This window comes from Abramis brama (genome assembly GCF_963993115.1).
Source record: "Abramis brama genome assembly, chromosome: 21".
Classification (NCBI taxonomy): Eukaryota; Metazoa; Chordata; class Actinopteri; order Cypriniformes; family Leuciscidae; genus Abramis; species Abramis brama.
Window position 1 is genome coordinate 1,762,147 of NC_139983.1, and position 20,354 is coordinate 1,782,500.

General features: G+C 40.7%; 1 protein-coding gene across 3 annotated transcripts in view; it reads right to left on the reverse strand.

Annotated features, from left to right (window-relative positions):
- Positions 1-20,354, reverse strand: part of cdin1 (CDAN1 interacting nuclease 1) — a 107,708-nt gene that overhangs the window by 86,196 nt on the left and 1,158 nt on the right. For all 3 annotated transcript variants that reach the window (XM_084096614.1, XM_084096615.1, XM_084096613.1), the window contains exon 2: positions 18,229-18,346. In XM_084096614.1, the coding sequence (XP_083952740.1) occupies positions 18,229-18,346 (118 nt within the window). The remainder of the gene's footprint in view (positions 1-18,228; positions 18,347-20,354) is intronic.

Here is a 20,354-nt window from a genome sequence, read left to right on the forward strand (position 1 = left end):
GCGAGCCAATACTACACGAGAGCTCTTCTTCTCGGCCCTGATTGGACAGGGCGAGAGCTCTTCTTCTCGGCCCTGATTGGACAGAACGAGCCAATACTACACGAGAGCTCTTCTTCTCGGCCCTGATTGGACAGAGCGAGCCAATACTACACGAGAGCTCGTCTTCTCGGCCCTGATTGGACAGAACGAGACAATACTACACGAGAGCTCTTCTTCTCGGCCCTGATTGGACAGAGCGAGCCAATACTACACGAGAGCTCTTCTTCTCGGCCCTGATTGGACAGAGCGAGCCAATACTACACGAGAGCTCTTCTTCTCGGCCCTGATTGGACAGAGCGAGAGCTCTTCTTCTCGGCCCCGATTGGACAGAACGAGCCAATACTACACGAGAGCTCTTCTTCTCGGCCCTGATTGGACAGAGCGAGAGCTCTTCTTCTCGGCCCTGATTGGACAGAGCGAGCCAATACTACACGAGAGCTCTTCTTCTCGGCCCTGATTGGACAGGGCGAGAGCTCTTCTTCTCGGCCCTGATTGGACAGAACGAGCCAATACTACACGAGAGCTCTTCTTCTCGGCCCTGATTGGACAGAGCGAGCCAATACTACACGAGAGCTCTTCTTCTCGGCCCTGATTGGACAGAACGAGCCAATACTACACGAGAGCTCTTCTTCTCGGCCCTGATTGGACAGAGCGAGCCAATACTACACGAGAACTCTTCTTCTCGGCCCTGATTGGACAGAGCGAGAGCTCTTCTTCTCGGCCCTGATTGGACAGAGCGAGCCAATACTACACGAGAGCTCTTCTTCTCGGCCCTGATTGGACAGAACGAGCCAATACTACACAAGAGCTCTTCTTCTCGGCCCTGATTGGACAGAGCGAGCCAATACTACACGAGAGCTCTTCTTCTCGGCCCTGATTGGACAGAGCGAGCCAATACTACACGAGAGCTCTTCTTCTCGGCCCTGATTGGACAGAACGAGCCAATACTACACGAGAGCTCTTCTTCTCGGCCCTGATTGGACAGAGCGAGCCAATACTACACGAGAGCTCTTCTTCTCGGCCCTGATTGGACAGAGCGAGCCAATACTACACGAGAGCTCTTCTTCTCGGCCCTGATTGGACAGAGCGAGCCAATACTACACGAGAGCTCTTCTTCTCGGCCCTGATTGGACAGAACGAGCCAATACTACACAAGAGCTCTTCTTCTCGGCCCTGATTGGACAGAGTGAGAGCTCTTCTTCTCGGCCCTGATTGGACAGAGCGAGCCAATACTACACAAGAGCTCTTCTTCTCGGCCCTGATTGGACAGAACGAGCTAAAACCCAAAGAGCGTTTCCACCTCACTTGATTCTCTCATGAATGGAATGTTCTGGAAATACAACACTGGTGTTTTTATCACTTTATTCAACTGATTTTATATACTAATAATTGTTGATGGTGTAAGAAAGTTTAGCACAGATTGAAAAGTTGTCATATATATTATTGACTTTAAAAACTTTATAAACCAAGTTTGTTTCCGCCACAGAATAAAAAATAAAAACTTTTTATCTCAGAATTGCGTGATATAAATTGTGAGTTTATATCTCGCAATTCTGACTTTATAACACGCAATTGCAAATTTATTTCTCGAATTGTGAGTCTTTATCTCACAATTCTACCTTTCATAACATGCAAACACTATATATCCTACTTCATACAAAAAGTGCCCAACTTTGACAAAAACGTGTGAAAACACTATATTAAGGAGTGGAAATGACTAATGAGCCAATAAGTGCTCCTCCGCCGCCATCTACTGGTTATAGTGGTAATTTTGTGTCTTTTTATATTTAAATAAAAGTGTTAGTTTTGCTACATCTTGAAACTTTTAGTTTTACAAATGTGGACAATCTTTGAAGGATGAACAAATAAGGTTTTTGGTCATCACATTAAAAATAACATTTAATTGGATAACATTTATAGTTTTTTTTTATATATATATTTATATATTATATATATATTATATATACTTATAAGTTCTGGAAAAAGTGTGGAGCACTTGAACGTCCTTGAAAAATGCTTGAAATTCACTCTTAAAAGGTCCTATGAACCCTGATGAATAATGTAATAACATTCGACTTTCTGTCACAATACCATGGTAACAGATAGCGTTACTACATTAAATCCATGGTGAATTTGGGTGATTTGTGGACTTAAAGCCTTCTGTAACTTGTTTGTTCATGGCACGATGTTTCTCCTGGTTTCCACATCAGCGCTGTTGACCTGATATCTGTGGTTTACAACAGAGAATTATATTTCTCACTATATCTCTAACAAAATGTACTCAACCTGAGCCCTGCCATACCTTGAAGAATATTGATATTCAATACCATTTTCAAAAAAATGGGGGGGGGGGGGGATTGCATTGTATGATTACATTTAGTGATGCACTAAAAAAATTTACAGAAACCAAAAACAAAAAAGTATTAAATAAAAAAATCAATTAATTAAATTTATTAAATCGACACTAAAAATAAACATTTAAAGTCCCCCTGTAGTCAATAATAGTATCCCTTAAAACTTAGGCTATCATTAATCACAATAATTACATATTTAAACTTTTTTCCTTTAAAAAGAACTTATTCACGCTTCAAAATATCTTGAATGTAACTCGACACCCTTGCCTCATTTAGTATGCGTGGTTCTATGAATATGCAAATGAGCCCCGCCTCCACTCACTCACTCAGCTCAGAGATCCACTGGTTGATGATCACACGTTGATCTGATTGGTTACAAGGTAGTTTGTGACGTCAGAAACACCAGCGATTTCAAAGCGTGTTTTTGAGACTGTCTTTGGTTCACTGCAGTTTTAAGGAGAAAATACTCAGCAATGGAGTCGACTTATGAATTTACACATGGTTTGTCTTAAAGCATATTAAAAACACCACACAGACACATAAACAACATTAAAAGCTGGATTTACACCACAGGGGGACTTTAAATTGCACACAAGGCGTTTTTTAATTAGTTATGTTTCTACTTTAACTTGCATCATTTAAATGATCATTTAAACGGTGGCGGTCATATAAGCTTTTTATGTCAGATTTATCAATGTATTGACACTGCAGGAAATGAGTACTGAACGCTTTTCAAATATTCAGATCAATATGCATAAATTTTTATTTTTGATAATACTAGAACAAAGAGAAAGAAAAAAAACAACATAACCAATCCAACCAAAACATAGGCTAGTGAAGGAGAGTTATGTTAATCATATGGGCTGGCGATGTGATGTAGAAAACGACCAATAATCGACCGACAAAACAATCTTGACGCGTGAAGCTGCAAAATCTCAAACAAAAACCACTAAAAAGTGAGCGAGAGAAGAAAAACACATGCAATCACAATGTGTTGGCTCAGTATTAGCGGTCAGCCTGTTGGGTGAACAGAGAAGAAAGCCAGCGTGAAGATCAGAGAGCATTCCAGTCACAGGCTTCATTTACAACAACACATCCGAGCGAGCCATTACGTGACGACACACACACCGGCCTTGACCAGCGCGCAGTCACACATCTGCTACGCTTCAGATGGATTACACACATAATGATCCTGATTAGGCCCTAATTGCTAAATCTTTAGCCTGTTGAGTTTGAAGCGAGGTAAACTGCCCCTAATATCTGTGAAAACAGATCCCTGTCAAACAATGGGCTGAACTTTGAATTCCGGGCTTGTTTAGACTCAGTTTAAGGTCTGAAACGCTCTGGCATGAGTAAACACATCATCAGGGTGAAGCCCGCTTCACCACAAGGACCTGAGAGAGACACTGCATAATGGCACACTTTCTGTTTTCAAACACTATTAATGAATTGGTTCTGAATGACCAATCGCATTGCATTCAGGGTTTGTCCAGCATTGAAAATAAATGCAAATTAATTGCTAATGCAGTTATACTCATTTAATGTTTAAACGTGTTTTGCATCATGCAACTGGTGTACAGTGAGCAATAATCCATAAAGCAATGTGCTCAATATTAGGGCTGAGCAGTGACACAAATTGCATGATTCGATTTTGATTTTGATTCATGAGCTTGTGATTTGATTCAATCCCATTTTAATTCAATTTGATTCAATAGCGATTCATTTGGATATATATCAGGTACAGTACACATCCATTTTTTAACAGCTAATATGTATATAAACATTTAAATTGGGCACATAAGGCAGGTTGTATAATAATAATGTTATAATAATAACTTTTTAATTACATAATTATGTTTCTACTCCAATTATACTAAATTGTTTACTTTGTTAGCACACCTTACTAGTCTCGTGGTGAGTAATTCATCCATGCAAGTTAATACACAGAAAAAAAAATGTTTTTGTCGTGGTAATATTTAATCAAGATCTGAACATTTATGTAATGTAATTATACATAAATATATATATATATATATATATATATATATATATATATATATATATATATAGATCAATTAGTTAATACTAACTAGTATTAAAGAGGAAGAGATGATCGGTTCTACAGCGATCTGTCATACACATTAAAGAGACACAAACACACATTTATTGACTAAATTTAGTGATGAAACTGACAGAATTTGTCAATAGTATCAAAGCACAAAGATTATTGTGATTATTGGATGGCAGGAGCTACAAATAATGTTCAGTGAAGTTTTGATTGATTCTTAGGATATTGTTAACACCGCCTTACTCAACATGAGGTCGGATCCGGGTGAGACTCAAGTCATAATTCAAAAGCAATTGTTGATCAAATAAAACATCATCAAGTGATGTCCAAACACAAGGTCACAGGAACAGACTCGTGAATGTCCTGAAAGGCCTGACTCCTGTTTGGGAATATTGGAAGACTGCAGTAAACAAACATCATCCAAACAACCTGAACTTACAGCAGAAGATCAATACACTCATCCGCTGAAACAACAGAATCCCGTTTCGTGAGTCTCTATGCGTCTAAGCATTAGCTGAGTTAACAGAACCGCTACAAAACGCATTCATATTCCATAAACTCGAACACGTTTCACCAGCGTTTCATCAGTCGTCATCAAATGGAAGTTGCGCTGGTCTTTTCTTCTCTATTGTGTCATATATCCGAGTGAAACGCTTCTGGAACAAGAACAGATGTGGGCGGGGCTTGATTGTGTCTGTGAGGAGTTGATTGGCTGGTTGTGGTTTGCTATTGGCTGATCTCATGTGAGTGACAGGTTATAGCCCCGCCCTCGTCATCTGAGAAGAGAAGAGATGCTGCAAGAGGAACTTACTCTGATTCAAGATTATTAACACAATAATGATGATGTGCTATAAATCATTTACAATAAACACAGCAATCCTTCATAAAAACAAAGAACTGATTGCATCGCGGTGACTTTGAAATACAGAGCCTCATTAGAAGGTCATCAAAGAGCTGATGGCCTACAGCTCGTCATTCCCAACATGACAAAACAGAAGGTCTGGAAACACAAGAGCGCTTTGGGAATCAGCCGCTATCAACATAATTACCCGTCCTGACATTAACGCATGAAGCATTAATATGCACAGTGTGCCAAACTCTGCACCTTTAGGTTTGGTTCTGTAGACTTTATTAATCCCACACCAGGGATATTCACTTATTACAGCAGATCCACAAAAACAAGTACAGAAACAGTGTCATAGAACCCTACCTGACCAACCCAGTCACAAAATGAGCATTACAATCGCAAAACTGATTCCAAATTAAAATATTAAAATACTTTATTAAACTACTTAAAATAATAATTGTATCAGGATCAGGATCTTCACTTGCATCACTTCTGTCTAAATAAGAAATTATAAGCAGAACAACATCTCACCAGCTTTCGGTTAAAGTCTTTAATCATGGACTGAACCATTTCCAAGCGTGTCACTTTCACAAACTATTAATAATCAGAAATGGCAGCAATTAACCTAATGAATGCCACCTGGCTAATGGAGCGCCGGCACGTCATATGTTCTGATAATAATGAGCGTTCGCCGCAGATCTGAACGTCACATCCGTCAAGGCACACGCTCATTTCATTCACAATGACTTTTTAGAAAAGCATTTAATGCCAGAATTGAGTAAATTTAGTTAAAAACTAAGTGAACTTCACGACATCTGTGAATGTACAGTGTGTGTCCGAGTGTGTGACTTCTGATCATCACGTCTTATGAAGCTTTTCCCCCTTGAGTCAATATTTATCACCAAAGCAAAAGCGCTTGTGTTTTTGCCTCGTGCTCTACATATGCAAATTGGCCTAATTACACATGCAGATAAGTGCAAAAGAACATCTGCCTCGCCTCCATCGACATGAAGAGAAACAGTCAACTATGATGAATGTGACGTACATCAACACAACAGAAGCTCGGCCCGCGACACACACACACATCTGCATCTGTTTCTGCTCGACGCGAAACACACTCGAATGGTCTGAAGGTCTTGAGTGATGAGATACACCTAAGACTACACACAGTTAAAATAAATATTTGTCAAATTAGAGTGAATGTGGACTGACAGTAGAGCGTCCGATTATTAAATATCTGATCGCAGTCTGATCAAACCCAGAATCACATGTGTATGAGAGCATGTCTAGAGCATCTGCACCTCGTTTGATTGCCTTCTCTTTTAATTTGAGATTTGATGGACTCAAAAGGCAAAGATCAGATCATCCAATTAATGAATCAGTCAGTCAGTGTGTAATCAGATGCACATTATCTGTGTCTGTTTTCTGGATTCTGTTTTATGATTTAATACAAATGTATAAGCAAAAATGGTGGAAATCCAATGAATGCATAAAACGTTTATTTAATTTATCTTTTAAAACGTAATAAAATTCAAATTTAACAATCCCAAAGTGCTGCACAACAGATGTTTACTGTAAACACTGAAGAAAAACTGATATTGCATATTTGCATTGTTATTATTATCATAATTTGCATAAGTACATTCTACTGTACAATAGTAATACATTTCTATCATAATTTCCAATTAAACAAAACTTTTATTTTGGTGTTCTGCAGTGAAGTGTTTGAGTTAACAGTTAATGCATTAGGTATTATGAAGTAACAATGAACAGTCCTGAAGAAAAATGTTATTTTCTGCATATCCTAACGTTAGGGTTAGTTAACGAGTTGCATGAATAGCCTAGATGAATGATCCCTAATGAACCAATAGCCCATACAGAGTTTATGGTAACACTTTACAATAAGGTTCATTAGTTAACGTATTTACTAACGAGAACTAACAATGAGCAATACATTTGTTACAGTATTTATTAATCTTTGTTAATGTTAGTTAATAAAAATCCAGCTGTTCATTGTTGGTTCATGTTAGTTCACAGTGCATTAACTAATGTTCACAAATACAACCTTTGATTTTAATAACGTATTAGTAAATGTTGAAATTAATATTAACTAAGATTAATAAATGCTGAAGAAGTATTGATAATTCTTTGTTCATGTTAACTAAGGTAGATAACTAATGTTAACTAATGAACCTTCTTGTAAAGTGTTACGGAGTTTATAAATACTGTAGAAGTTCTGCGGTGCACAGGACACTCACCGAGAGTAATTTATGAAATGAACACGAGATGTTCTCCAGCTGTCGGAGAGGTTTCTCGAGTCGCTTCAAACACAGACGCGTCTAACACAATCCCAGCACTAATCATGATCATCCGTGAAAGGTGGCGCTCGGCAGCGGTTTCTGTGACAGCGCATGTTAGAGTTATTTTATTCATCACTGCAGTTTCTCCTGCAAACTGTCAGCAAGGCCTCCTTTACCCATCATGCACTGCGAGAAACCGATTACACTCGTGCCCGAAGCAACGCTACCGACGCTTGTGCTGTTCTGGGCAATTTGTTCCATTCCAGCACTGCAACTGATCCCAGTACGCACACACACACACACACACACACGAGGGTCTTGTGATCGAGTGTCCTGAGACTGAAGTGTAGATCACATGACCACACATGCAGAGCTGTCAGTGCAATACACCATGTGGTGAAGGTACTGTATATTGCCACGGCCGATATTTTGGCATTTTAAAATTCTCACCATCGACCATTATCGATGCACGATATAATGGCCACCATAACAGTATCGACTAATTATGTTCATTTTTAATGTTTATTCCTGGTATTAAGATGCGTTATGGTGGATCAGATGAGGGAGACATTCCCGTTTACACCTACTGTGGTGTTTAATCCGTACATTCCCGTTTACTCCTACTGTAGTGTTTAATCCGTACATTCCCGTTTACACCTACTGTGGTGTTTAATCCGTACATTCCCGTTTACTCCTACTGTAGTGTTTAATCCGTACATTCCCGTTTACACCTACTGTGGTGTTTAATCCGTACATTCCCGTTTACACCTACTGTGGTGTTTAATCCGTACATTCCCGTGTACACCTACTGTAATGTTTAATCCGTACATTCCCGTTTACACCTACTGTGGTGTTTAATCCGTACATTCCCGTTTACACCTACTGTGGTGTTTAATCCGTACATTCCCGTTTACACCTACTGTAATGTTTAATCCGTACATTCCCGTTTACACCTACTGTAGTGTTTAATCCGTACATTCCCGTTTACACCTACTGTAGTGTTTAATCCGTACATTCCCGTTTACTCCTACTGTGGTGTTTAATCCGTACATTCCCGTTTACTCCTACTGTGGTGTTTAATCCGTACATTCCCGTGTACACCTACTGTAATGTTTAATCCGTACATTCCCGTTTACACCTACTGTAGTGTTTAATCCGTACATTCCCGTTTACACCTACTGTAGTGTTTAATCCGTACATTCCCGTGTACACCTACTGTGGTGTTTAATCCGTACATTCCCGTTTACACCTACTGTGGGGTTTAATCCGTACATTCCCGTTTACACCTACTGTGGTGTTTAATCCGTACATTCCCGTTTACACCTACTGTGGTGTTTAATCCGTACATTCCCGTTTACACCTACTGTGGTGTTTAATCCGTACATTCCCGTTTACACCTACTGTGGTGTTTAATCCGTACATTCCCGTTTACTCCTACTGTAGTGTTTAATCCGTACATTCCCGTTTACACCTACTGTAGTGTTTAATCCTACTGTGGCGTTTAATCCGTCCATTCCCGTTTAAACCTACAATAGTGTTTAATCCATCCATTCCCATTTACACCTACTGTGGTGTTTAATCCGTACATTCCCGTTTACACCTACTGTGGTGTTTAATCCGTACATTCCCGTTTACTCCTACTGTAGTGTTTAATCCGTACATTCCCGTTTACACCTACTGTAGTGTTTAATCCTACTGTGGCGTTTAATCCGTCCATTCCCGTTTAAACCTACAATAGTGTTTAATCCATCCATTCCCGTTTACTCCTACTGTGGTGTTTAATCCGTACATTCCCGTGTACACCTACTGTAGTGTTTAATCCGTACATTCCCGTTTACACCTACTGTGGTGTTTAATCCGTACATTCCCGTGGTCTTTAATCCGTACATTCCCGTTTACACCTACTGTGGTGTTTAATCCGTACATTCCCGTTTACACCTACTGTGGTGTTTAATCCGTACATTCCCGTTTACACCTACAGTGGTGTTTAATCCGTACATTCCCGTTTACACCTACTGTGGTGTTTAATCCGTACATTCCCATTTACACCTACTGTGGTGTTTAATCCGTCTCTTTTGCTCACTTTCAACCACTTCTGTCCTGCTTTCTTTGAGGGGAGGGTCTATGGGCGGCTAAATGTCTGGGTTATTCAGATCTTTCAATCTAATGGAGGAAATAAGCTCATGCAATTTACACATGACCGAGACCGGAGAAAAATGTAACCGCATTAACCAATCACTAGGGGTGGGAATCTTTTGGTACCTCACAATTCAATTTAGATTCTCGATTTTGAATCAAATTTCGATTCTATATGTGCATAGATTTGATTGTAGTTTACTGTTTTGTGTTACTTTTCTTATGTGACTGCGGTAGACAGTTTAATAGATCTAGAAGGGAAAAAATCCATCTTTAAATGTGAACCTTGACATTTATTTAGTTTTTCTTACCATTTTAGTCAACCCAATATTATAAAACAAATGTCCTTTAAGCTGACCATTACACACACAGTCTTCTGTATTAAAGCAAGGCAGGCAATTTTATTTTATTTTTGATATTAAAAATAGGAACAAAGAAGCGAATTACAAACAATAGGACAAATAGAAAAAATATACAAATTAAATAAACTTTAAGCTTTTCAGGTACAGGTTTATTTTACTGCCCTACTACCGAAATTGAATAATCAACTGTAAAAATAAAACACTATTTTACTAATTAAATATAAATTGATTAATATTGAAGATAAAATATAGTTTTTTTTATTAACATTAATGAAATGTATGGCAACAGTTTATGAGGCTGCTGTCCTTTTAAGAATGAATGCACGGATCTAATATACTGTTACACGTCCGAGTTTCTCCCAGTTGTTTTTGTTTGTGTAGGACATAACAGACTCTGTTCACGGAGTTTATGTTCGCGGCTTATTGTGATTAACGTCAACTACTGTATAACTAATTAGTAGTACTTAAGTTAAAGAATGTCAAAATGCCCGTCTTGGCGAGTATCCTAGTAAACCTAGTCGGTTATGTCTTAAGTGAACGTAAACAGTCGAGAAGAAAAACGCAGGTATAACAGTATCCGATAGAAGTTAAAGAAGTGTAAGTTTGTGTTTGAAGTTTGTGAATCGATACAAATCGGTGTAAGATAGAATCGCGATTCATATGAGACTTGATTTTTCCCGCCCATTGCTGTGCCTTGTTCTCAGTACTCAGGTGATTCTGAGTTCATGAAAGTGACAAGCAATGGTAAAAAACCCAGTCAGATTTAGCAGGCCTGATAAAATGAGGCTGGTTAATGTCAGGCGTTGGATTAACAGGCATGTAATGGGAGGATAACGGGGCAGATGAGCGATAAATAATCAATGAGGAGCGTTTGTGTCCCGAGCCTTGCCATCACAAACACTGCGTTCTCAGCCAAGCCATCAGCATATCAATGGCACACACCGCGTTACTGCGCAGATCGCGCTGGATAAACCCCACCATAACACAGAAATTAACAAACGCTTGACATTTGCTCGACATCCATTATTCTGACACTTCTTCAGAATTTCAAAAGCCTGAGTGCATCCTTAATCAAAATTCATATTCCCCAAGCGAGCCACTGGCAACATATTGCAGCCCGCCTCGGCGCTGATGAAAACGGCACATTAGGGCCCGTTTCAGACGCATTAAGGGCCTTGGCATTGGAGATTTCGCGTTCGCACACGCCCAAACGGGGAGCATCTGCCCGGGCCAGCACTCTCACACACATATGCACACTGGGAGGAATGGCATTTTAAAGAGGGCTGATCATTACACCCAGATTCATTCATGGGGTTGTTCTCTCTCAGGGGAGGAGTGAACCGGACCGGCGCGCTTCATTTCCAAGTCTAATGTTCAGGAGTCGGGGAAGGCCCGGCTGATGGCGCAGCTCATTGTGGCCGCGGGATTAGCATGCGTGTGCATTGTGAGACGGGCGAGTGACAGCACCGTGTCGGATCGGGGGTCCCGGCAGAACAGCCAGCGCTCGGGCCGAGAGAGCCAGCGTGACAGATGACTCCCAACATCTGTGTTACACGAGTCTCCCTTCCTGACCGCACACACACACCGCAGGACAACGCTCAAATTATCCTTTTTATTAACCATTTTAGAACATGATCAACTCTTTTTTTTTTTTTTTTGATCATACTTACAAATATTCTATGGAACACTAAGGATACGGTCTCAGATATATGCACTTTAAACGAAACCAATACAAATTATTTTATATTTTTATTTTATCAGCCATTTTAGAACATCAATCAATCAAACTTTATTTTTAAAGCACTTTAAAATAACCGAAGTGGACCAAAGAGCTGTACAGAAAAATAAACAAAAAACATAAAATACATACTTTATGTGAAGCAAGAGACATAAAACTAGAAAAATAAACATACCGTAAAAACAGTCAAATAAATAAACAAAATGTCATCGTCAGGTGTCAAAGGCCACGGAGAAAAGGTGGGATTTAAGAAGCGATTTAAAAACATGATTATTTTTTTTTAATCATACTTACAAATATTCTGTGACTGACACAGTATTTTGATGTATGAATAACAGCAGTGAAGCTGATCAGATATACGCACTTTAAACAAAACCAATAAAAATAATTTTATATTTTTCATTAACCATTTTAGAACATGATTAACTTTTTTTAAAATCATACTTCAAAATACTGTCAGTCATGGAATATTTGTACGTATGAATAACAGCAGTGAACTTAGTACAACTGTAAATGTACAATATTTCCCTCTTCTTTTCTTATTTTTAAACATTAAGCCAACGAGTTACACCAACAATATTTTTTTTATAGTGCAAAATCACAACAGATCACTCAGTCAGTGAATTGTTCAATGATTATATGAGTTCACAAATGACTCCCTTACTGAATTGTGAATGTATTTTCACGTCCTTTGAAATTAACCAAGTTTTACTAGAAGGTTGACGAGAGATACATCAGTCCATTTAATAATCCCTTAAAACTCATCTTTGATCTCCAAAATGACACATTTAAACGTTTTAACTTGATAAAAATTCTTCATGCCTTAAAACAGCTTGATTGTAACTCGACACCCTTGCCTCATTTAGTATTCGTGGTTCTATGAATATGCAAATGAGCCCCGCCTCCACTCACTCAGCTCAGAGATCCACTGGTTGACGATCACACGTTGATCTGATTGGTTACAAGGTAGTTTGCGCCAAAAGAGCTCTTTAGCTCCGCCCACTCTCATGAATTGTTGTTCAGTTGTATACAGTTCACTATTATCATAATTATTAGACATGCTTTTAGATTACTAGAATTTATTTTAACCATTAAAATGGAGTATGGGAAATTTAAATCAGAATCCAGAAAAATTTAAATGGGAAAAGACAGAATTTGGGAAAAAATAGAAAGGATTGGATCAGGCCTATAAAAGGACAGGGTGAGGATGAACATCAGACTCAGTGTTTCCAGTGTTGAGGATAAAGCATGCAGATGGGATGAGCTCAGGCCGGTTCGGTGTTCCCAGCAGTGACAACACGGATGAAGAACATCAGAGGACAACACACACACACACACACACACACACACACACACACACAAACACACACAAACACACACACACTCTAGTGTTTACCCAGGCCCGTGGCTCTCAGACGGGGGGGTATTGGCAGGCCTGAGCGCACGCTAAGAGATGATGGATGGCCTAGTCGATATGTTGTGTCTTAAGAGCCTGATTCCCTGCCAGTCCAATCACGAGGCCTCCAGAGCGCGCTCGGCTGATTGGACGAGCCGAACCGTTCTGCAGGCTGTGACAACACTACGTCTGTCGAGCTGAGTGGAGGCTAATCGATCGTATATGCTTCTGCTGAAGACACTCGTTTGCATTATTGTAACTTATTTTTTAAATAATCATGTTTAACAGCTGAATTTGTGGTGAAAAACTACATTACCCATGATGCTGTGCAGAAAATTCCACCAATTAGAGAGTCACCAAAAGAGCTCTATAGCTCCGCCACTCTCATGAATTGATGTTAAATTGTAGGGATGCACCGATATGAAATTTTTGGCCGATACCGATAACCGATAATCTTTACATTTGTAAACCGGTAACCGATATATTGGCCGATAAATCTAAATTCAAGTTTCTATATACTTTGAGAGCCTGATTACAAAAACAAACAGCTTATGATTAAAAGCCATGTCCAAAACACTTCAACATAAATCAGACATATACAGTACAGCAGCCTAGTTTGAACCAGTGTAAGAGTCCTTAACTTTTAAAATTAATTTTACACTCCTATGGCCAACTTTCTTTATTAAAAAATGGTAACACTTTATAATAAGGTTTCATTTAGTTAGCATTAGTTAACATGAACCAAGACTGAATGAACAATACTTGTACAGCATTTATTAATCTTAATTACATTAAGACTTTTTTTAAGATCCAAAGTTGTATCTTTATTCTGTAACAGTGGTTAATGCACTGTGAACTAACATGAACACATATTTTATTAACTAACATTAACAAAGGCTATTGCTCTCTGTTAGTTCATGTTAGTTAAAGCATTAACAAATGAGACCTTATTGTAAAGTGTTACCAAAAAATCTATTGTCTAACAAAAAATAAAAATAAAATACCTAAATAATGCAAACAAGTCATTGGATCACATTGGGCTGCATATAAAAAATTTGTGGAGAAAAACTACATTACCCATGATGCTGTGCAGAAAATTCTACAACACAAGTCTGTCATATAGGCTACATAAAATTATGATGAGAACATTGTAATAATTGTGTGCTTGGGACACGACTTTTGTTTTTGTAATCAGGCTCTCAAAACTTATATAAAAACTTAAATTTATCGGCCAATATATACGGTTTTCAGCTTTCAAATATAAAGCATTATCGGTTCTCGGTATATCGGCCTAAATCGCTCTGTAGCCGCATGGTTTGATTCATGACTTATAACGCTTTAATAAAGCTTGATATAAATCCCCTGAATGGAGGAAATCACGTGAACTCTGGCTGTGTTTGAGTCGTGCTTCTGGCCGAGGAGAGCGTGAGTCCTGAAGACGAAACACACCGCGAGCGAGAACGAGCGAGGCCATACATCAGGATATTCCAGGAGGACAGTGGCACATCTGGGGCACGAGACTCACACACACGCCGTCTGTAAAGTGCTGACGCCAATAACAGCGCAGTGTTCCTGCGGGACACACTCCAGCGGTGATTACTGCACCAGGAAAACACCAGGATCCGCTTCACATGACCTCTGAAGAATCTCAGGGGTCTGACGGGATTACACGTGTAACATTCAATAAAGACACGCTCTCAGTGTCACGGACACAACACACACCGCTCTGCCTCTACACACACAATCAACATATCCACCAGATCATTAGATATTACACTGATCAAACACACACACACACACACAAGCTCAAATGTGTCAGGATTTTAGTCCCTGGATATTTGATCACAGTAAAGAGGACATTATGCTTATTCTGAGAGAGCATAACATTCTTTAAATAAAACATGTCGGAAAAATCATGAATAAATCTAAATATCACACACACTTATTAAAATCACACTGACAATAAATCACCATTAATCTCAAGATAAACATGCGGATCAATCTTGCTTTTTGATCAACTACTGACTGCAAGAACTAAGGCGACCATCAGAACCCAGTGTGTTTCTGGAGTGAGTGTGTGTGTTGCTCTGGGTCTTACTGTGGACACTGAGTCTTGAGTGTGTGTGTTGCTCTGGGTCTTACTGTGAACACTGAGTCTTGAGTGTGTGTGTTGCTCTGGGTCTAACTGTGGGAACTGAGTCTTGAGTGTGTGTGTTGCTCTGGGTCTAACTGTGGACACTGAGTCTTGAGTGTGTGTGTTGCTCTGGGTCTTACTGTGGACACTGAGTCTTGAGTGTGTGTGTTGCTCTGGGTCTTACTGTGGACACTGAGTCTTGAGTGTGTGTGTTGCTCTGGGTCTTACTGTGGAAACTGAGTCTTGAGTGTGTGTGTTGCTCTGGGTCTTACTGTGGACACTGAGTCTTGAGTGTGTGTGTTGCTCTGGGTCTTACTGTGGACACTGAGTCTTGAGTGTGTGTGTTGCTCTGGGTCTAACTGTGGACACTGAGTCTTGAGTGTGTGTGTTGCTCTGGGTCTTACTGTGGACACTGAGTCTTGAGTGTGTGTGTTGCTCTGGGTCTTACTGTGGACACTGAGTCTTGAGTGTGTGTGTTGCTCTGGGTCTTACTGTGGAAACTGAGTCTTGAGTGTGTGTGTTGCTCTGGGTCTTACTGTGGAAACTGAGTCTTGAGTGTGTGTGTTGCTCTGGGTCTTACTGTGGACACTGAGTCTTGAGTGTGTGTGTTGCTCTGGGTCTTACTGTGGACACTGAGTCTTGAGTGTGTGCGTTGCTCTGGGTCTTACTGTGGACACTGAGTCTTGAGTGTGTGTGTTGCTCTGGGTCTTACTGTGGACACTGAGTCTTGAGTGTGTGTGTTGCTCTGGGTCTTACTGTGGAAACTGAGTCTTGAGTGTGTGTGTTGCTCTGGGTCTTACTCTGGAAACTGAGTCTTGAGTGTGTGTGTTGCTCTGGGTCTTACTCTGGAAACTGAGTCTTGAGTGTGTGTGATGCTCTGGGTCTTACTGTGGAAACTGAGTCTTGAGTGTGTGTGATGCTCTGGGTCTTACTGTGGAAACTGAGTCTTGAGTGTGTGTGTTGCTCTGGGTCTTACTGTGGACACTGAGTCTTGAGTGTGTGTTGCTCTGGGTCTTACTGTGGACACTGAGTCTTGAGTGTGTGCGTTGCTCTGGGTCTTACTGTGGACACTGAGTCTTGAGTGTGTGCGTTGCTCTGGGTCTTACTGTGGACACTGAGTCTTGAGTGTGTGCGTTGCTCTGGGTCTTACTGTGGACACTGAGTCTTGAGTGTGTGTGTTGCTCTGGGTCTTACTGTGGAAACTGAGTCTTGAGTGTGTGTGTTGCTCTGGGTCTTACTCTGGAAACTGAGTCTTGAGTGTGTGTGATGCTCTGGGTCTTACTGTGGAAACTGAGTCTTGAGTGTGTGTGATGCTCTGGGTCTTACTGTGGACACTGAGTCTTGAGTGTGTGTTGCTCTGGGTCTTACTCTGGAAACTGAGTCTTGAGTGTGTGTGTTGCTCTGGGTCTTACTGTGGACACTGAGTCTTGAGTGTGTGTGTTGCTCTGGGTCTTACTGTGGACACTGAGTCTTGAGTGTGTGTGTTGCTCTGGGTCTTACTGTGGGAACTGAGTCTTGAGTGTGTGTGATGCTCTGGGTCTTACTCTGGAAACTGAGTCTTGAGTGTGTGTGTTGCTCTGGGTCTAACTGTGGGAACTGAGTCTTGAGTGTGTGTGTTGCTCTGGGTCTTACTGTGGACACTGAGTCTTGAGTGTGTGTGTTGCTCTGGGTCTTACTGTGGACACTGAGTCTTGAGTGTGTGTGTTGCTCTGGGTCTTACTCTGGAAACTGAGTCTTGAGTGTGTGTGTTGCTCTGGGTCTTACTGTGGACACTGAGTCTTGAGTGTGTGTGTTGCTCTGGGTCTTACTGTGGACACTGAGTCTTGAGTGTGTGTATTGCTCTGGGTCTTACTGTGGGAACTGAGTCTTGAGTGTGTGTGATGCTCTGGGTCTTACTCTGGAAACTGAGTCTTGAGTGTGTGTGTTGCTCTGGGTCTTACTGTGGACACTGAGTCTTGAGTGTGTGTGTTGCTCTGGGTCTTACTGTGGACACTGAGTCTTGAGTGTGTGTGTTGCTCTGGGTCTTACTGTGGACACTGAGTCTTGAGTGTGTGTGATGCTCTGGGTCTTACTGTGGACACTGAGTCTTGAGTGTGTGTGTTGCTCTGGGTCTTACTGTGGGAACTGAGTCTTCAGTGTGTGTGTTGCTCTGGGTCTTACTGTGGACACTGAGTCTTGAGTGTGTGTGTTGCTCAGGGTCTTACTGTGGACACTGAGTCTTGAGTGTGTGTGTTGCTCTGGGTCTTACTGTGGGAACTGAGTCTTGAGTGTGTGCTTTGCTCTGGGTCTTACTGTGGACACTGAGTCTTGAGTGTGTGCGATGCTCTGGGTCTTACTGTGGAAACTGAGTCTTGAGTGTGTGTTGCTCTGGGTCTTACTGTGGACACTGAGTCTTGAGTGTGTGTTGCTCTGGGTCTTACTGTGGACACTGAGTCTTGAGTGTGTGTGATGCTCTGGGTCTTACTGTGGAAACTGAGTCTTGAGTGTGTGTTGCTCTGGGTCTTACTGTGGACACTGAGTCTTGAGTGTGTGTTGCTCTGGGTCTTACTGTGGACACTGAGTCTTGAGTGTGTGTTGCTCTGGGTCTTACTGTGGACACTGAGTCTTGAGTGTGTGTGTTGCTCTGGGTCTTACTGTGGACACTGAGTCTTGAGTGTGTGTGTTGCTCTGGGTCTTACTGTGGACACTGAGTCTTGAGTGTGTGTGTTGCTCTGGGTCTTACTGTGGACACTGAGTCTTGAGTGTGTGTGTTGCTCTGGGTCTTACTGTGGACACTGAGTCTTGAGTGTGTGTGTTGCTCTGGGTCTTACTGTGGACACTGAGTCTTGAGTGTGTGTGTTGCTCTGGGTCTTACTGTGGGAACTGGGTCTTGAGTGTGTTCATGCACTGGCGTGTGGGACGCAGATGCTCGATGAACCGGCTCAGGCTTCTGTATTCTGCCCTGCAGATCTTCATCTTACTCTCCTGCTTATCTGGAAGACAGGCCGAGAGAAAACATGCATTACTGAGAGACTGATTTATTTATTCACAATTATTACACGGCTCTGTGGAATGCTTGATTCTGATTGGTCAATCGCTCCGTCCTGCAGTATATTATTCCCAGATAACAGCTGCTGAGAACAGAAACACAGGCTCATCCGGGTCACTGAAGTCAGCAGCGCTACACACTCGCTAGGAACGGGTTTTCTTCGTGGAAGTTTTACATTTAAAGAGCTAATAAAATATAAGTGTGTGTGTGTGTGTATTCTCAGAATAAACTGATCCTGATCACCCTGTCAGGGTTTATTCTGAGATAACAACCGGCTGGATGTACATTATCCCTTGAGTGTGTGTATATATAAGGTGTCGTAATTTCCACTGAAACAGAAGCTAAGGCGGGACTTATTGAATGGCTCCTCCCCCTTTTCAAACAGCCAATAGCGTTTAGTTTCCCCCACAGACTGACAGCACCATGGAAGCGAATCCGAGCGCTGATGATACGCTGGATTCAATAGTAGAGATGTGAATAAACTCTAGCCATTTCATTCTTAACCAACGTACAGTTGAAAACAGAATAAAACTGGAGCGTTTGAGCAGCCGAACACACACTCCAACACATATTGCTCTGTGTGTGTCAACGCTCGCTTCGGCCAGGTGGTGTTTATAGCAGAGGGGGCGGAGCTTCAGATTCTAGAGAGCATGTGATTGGACAGAAGATGTGATGAGAAGCGGTGATGTCATAATCCCTGATCCATTTTAGCGGAAGTGAGAGACTGTAAGTTTTGAATGCTTCTATCTCCTAAATGCAAATTTTGTCATTGTTTTGGAAGCTTATTCAGAACCGTAAGGCTAATATATTCATACTAAAAGCTAAAAAACTTGAAGTTTGATTTCAGGGGGCCTTTAAAGTGACAGCAGCCTAATGACTGTCATTAACGCTAATCAGAGAACAAAAGAAAACTGCTCTCGACTGAATCACTTTTGTAACTTCAACAAGAATGAATGTATGTTTAATTTACACAGTAAAGACTATTATACATATGATAACTTTATACAATTTATGTATTATTTCTTATTTCTAGTGCTTGATGTTTTTCAGGTAGGGCTATTTCATTTGTGTCTTTGTTGAACAAAATGATGGTGTTAATGGTAAAAGTAATCGACTCATCCACTCAGATATCACCGCTTTATGTCAGGTCAAAATGAAACTTGAAATGGCCTGAAAACATGATAATGTGGGGGTTTAGAGAAATTAAAGGCACATCTTTGTGTCTGTGACCAGCGTTTACTGAGATTAATGACAAAAACAACATCAGTTCACAAATAAAGCATATGTAAATCGTTACTGCCTTTAGTTATTATTTTGGAATAAATGTAAAACTGCTTATAACACTAACATGATGAGATTTATACATTGTTAATGTAAAACAATATATATATAAAAAATAGAATTGTATTTCTTTCTCTCTTTTTGTTGATATTGTAAGTAATGCTTATTTAACCAGGAAAATGTGACAATAATAAGTGTAACTGGGACATGAATTTACATTTGATTTATAAAAAAAACAAAAAACTATGATGATATAATACACACACACACACACACACAAGAGATGCTAGTTTATGTAAGATCTATCGTGAGTATTAAAGCTGATATCTTTCCACGAAGACTCGGTGTTCAGTGTGGTAAACGCCATGAAGACTCGGTGTTCAGTGATAAACGCCATGAAGACTCGGTGTTCAGTGTGGTAAACGCCATGAAGACTCGGTGTTCAGTGTGGTAAACGCCATGAAGACTCGGTGTTCAGTGATAAACGCCATGAAGACTCGGTGTTCAGTGTGGTAAACGCCATGAAGACTCGGTGTTCAGTGTGGTAAACGCCATGAAGACTCGGTGTTCAGTGATAAACGCCATGAAGACTCGGTGTTCAGTGTGGTAAACGCCATGAAGACTCGGTGTTCAGTGTGGTAAACGCCATGAAGACTCGGTGTTCAGTGTGG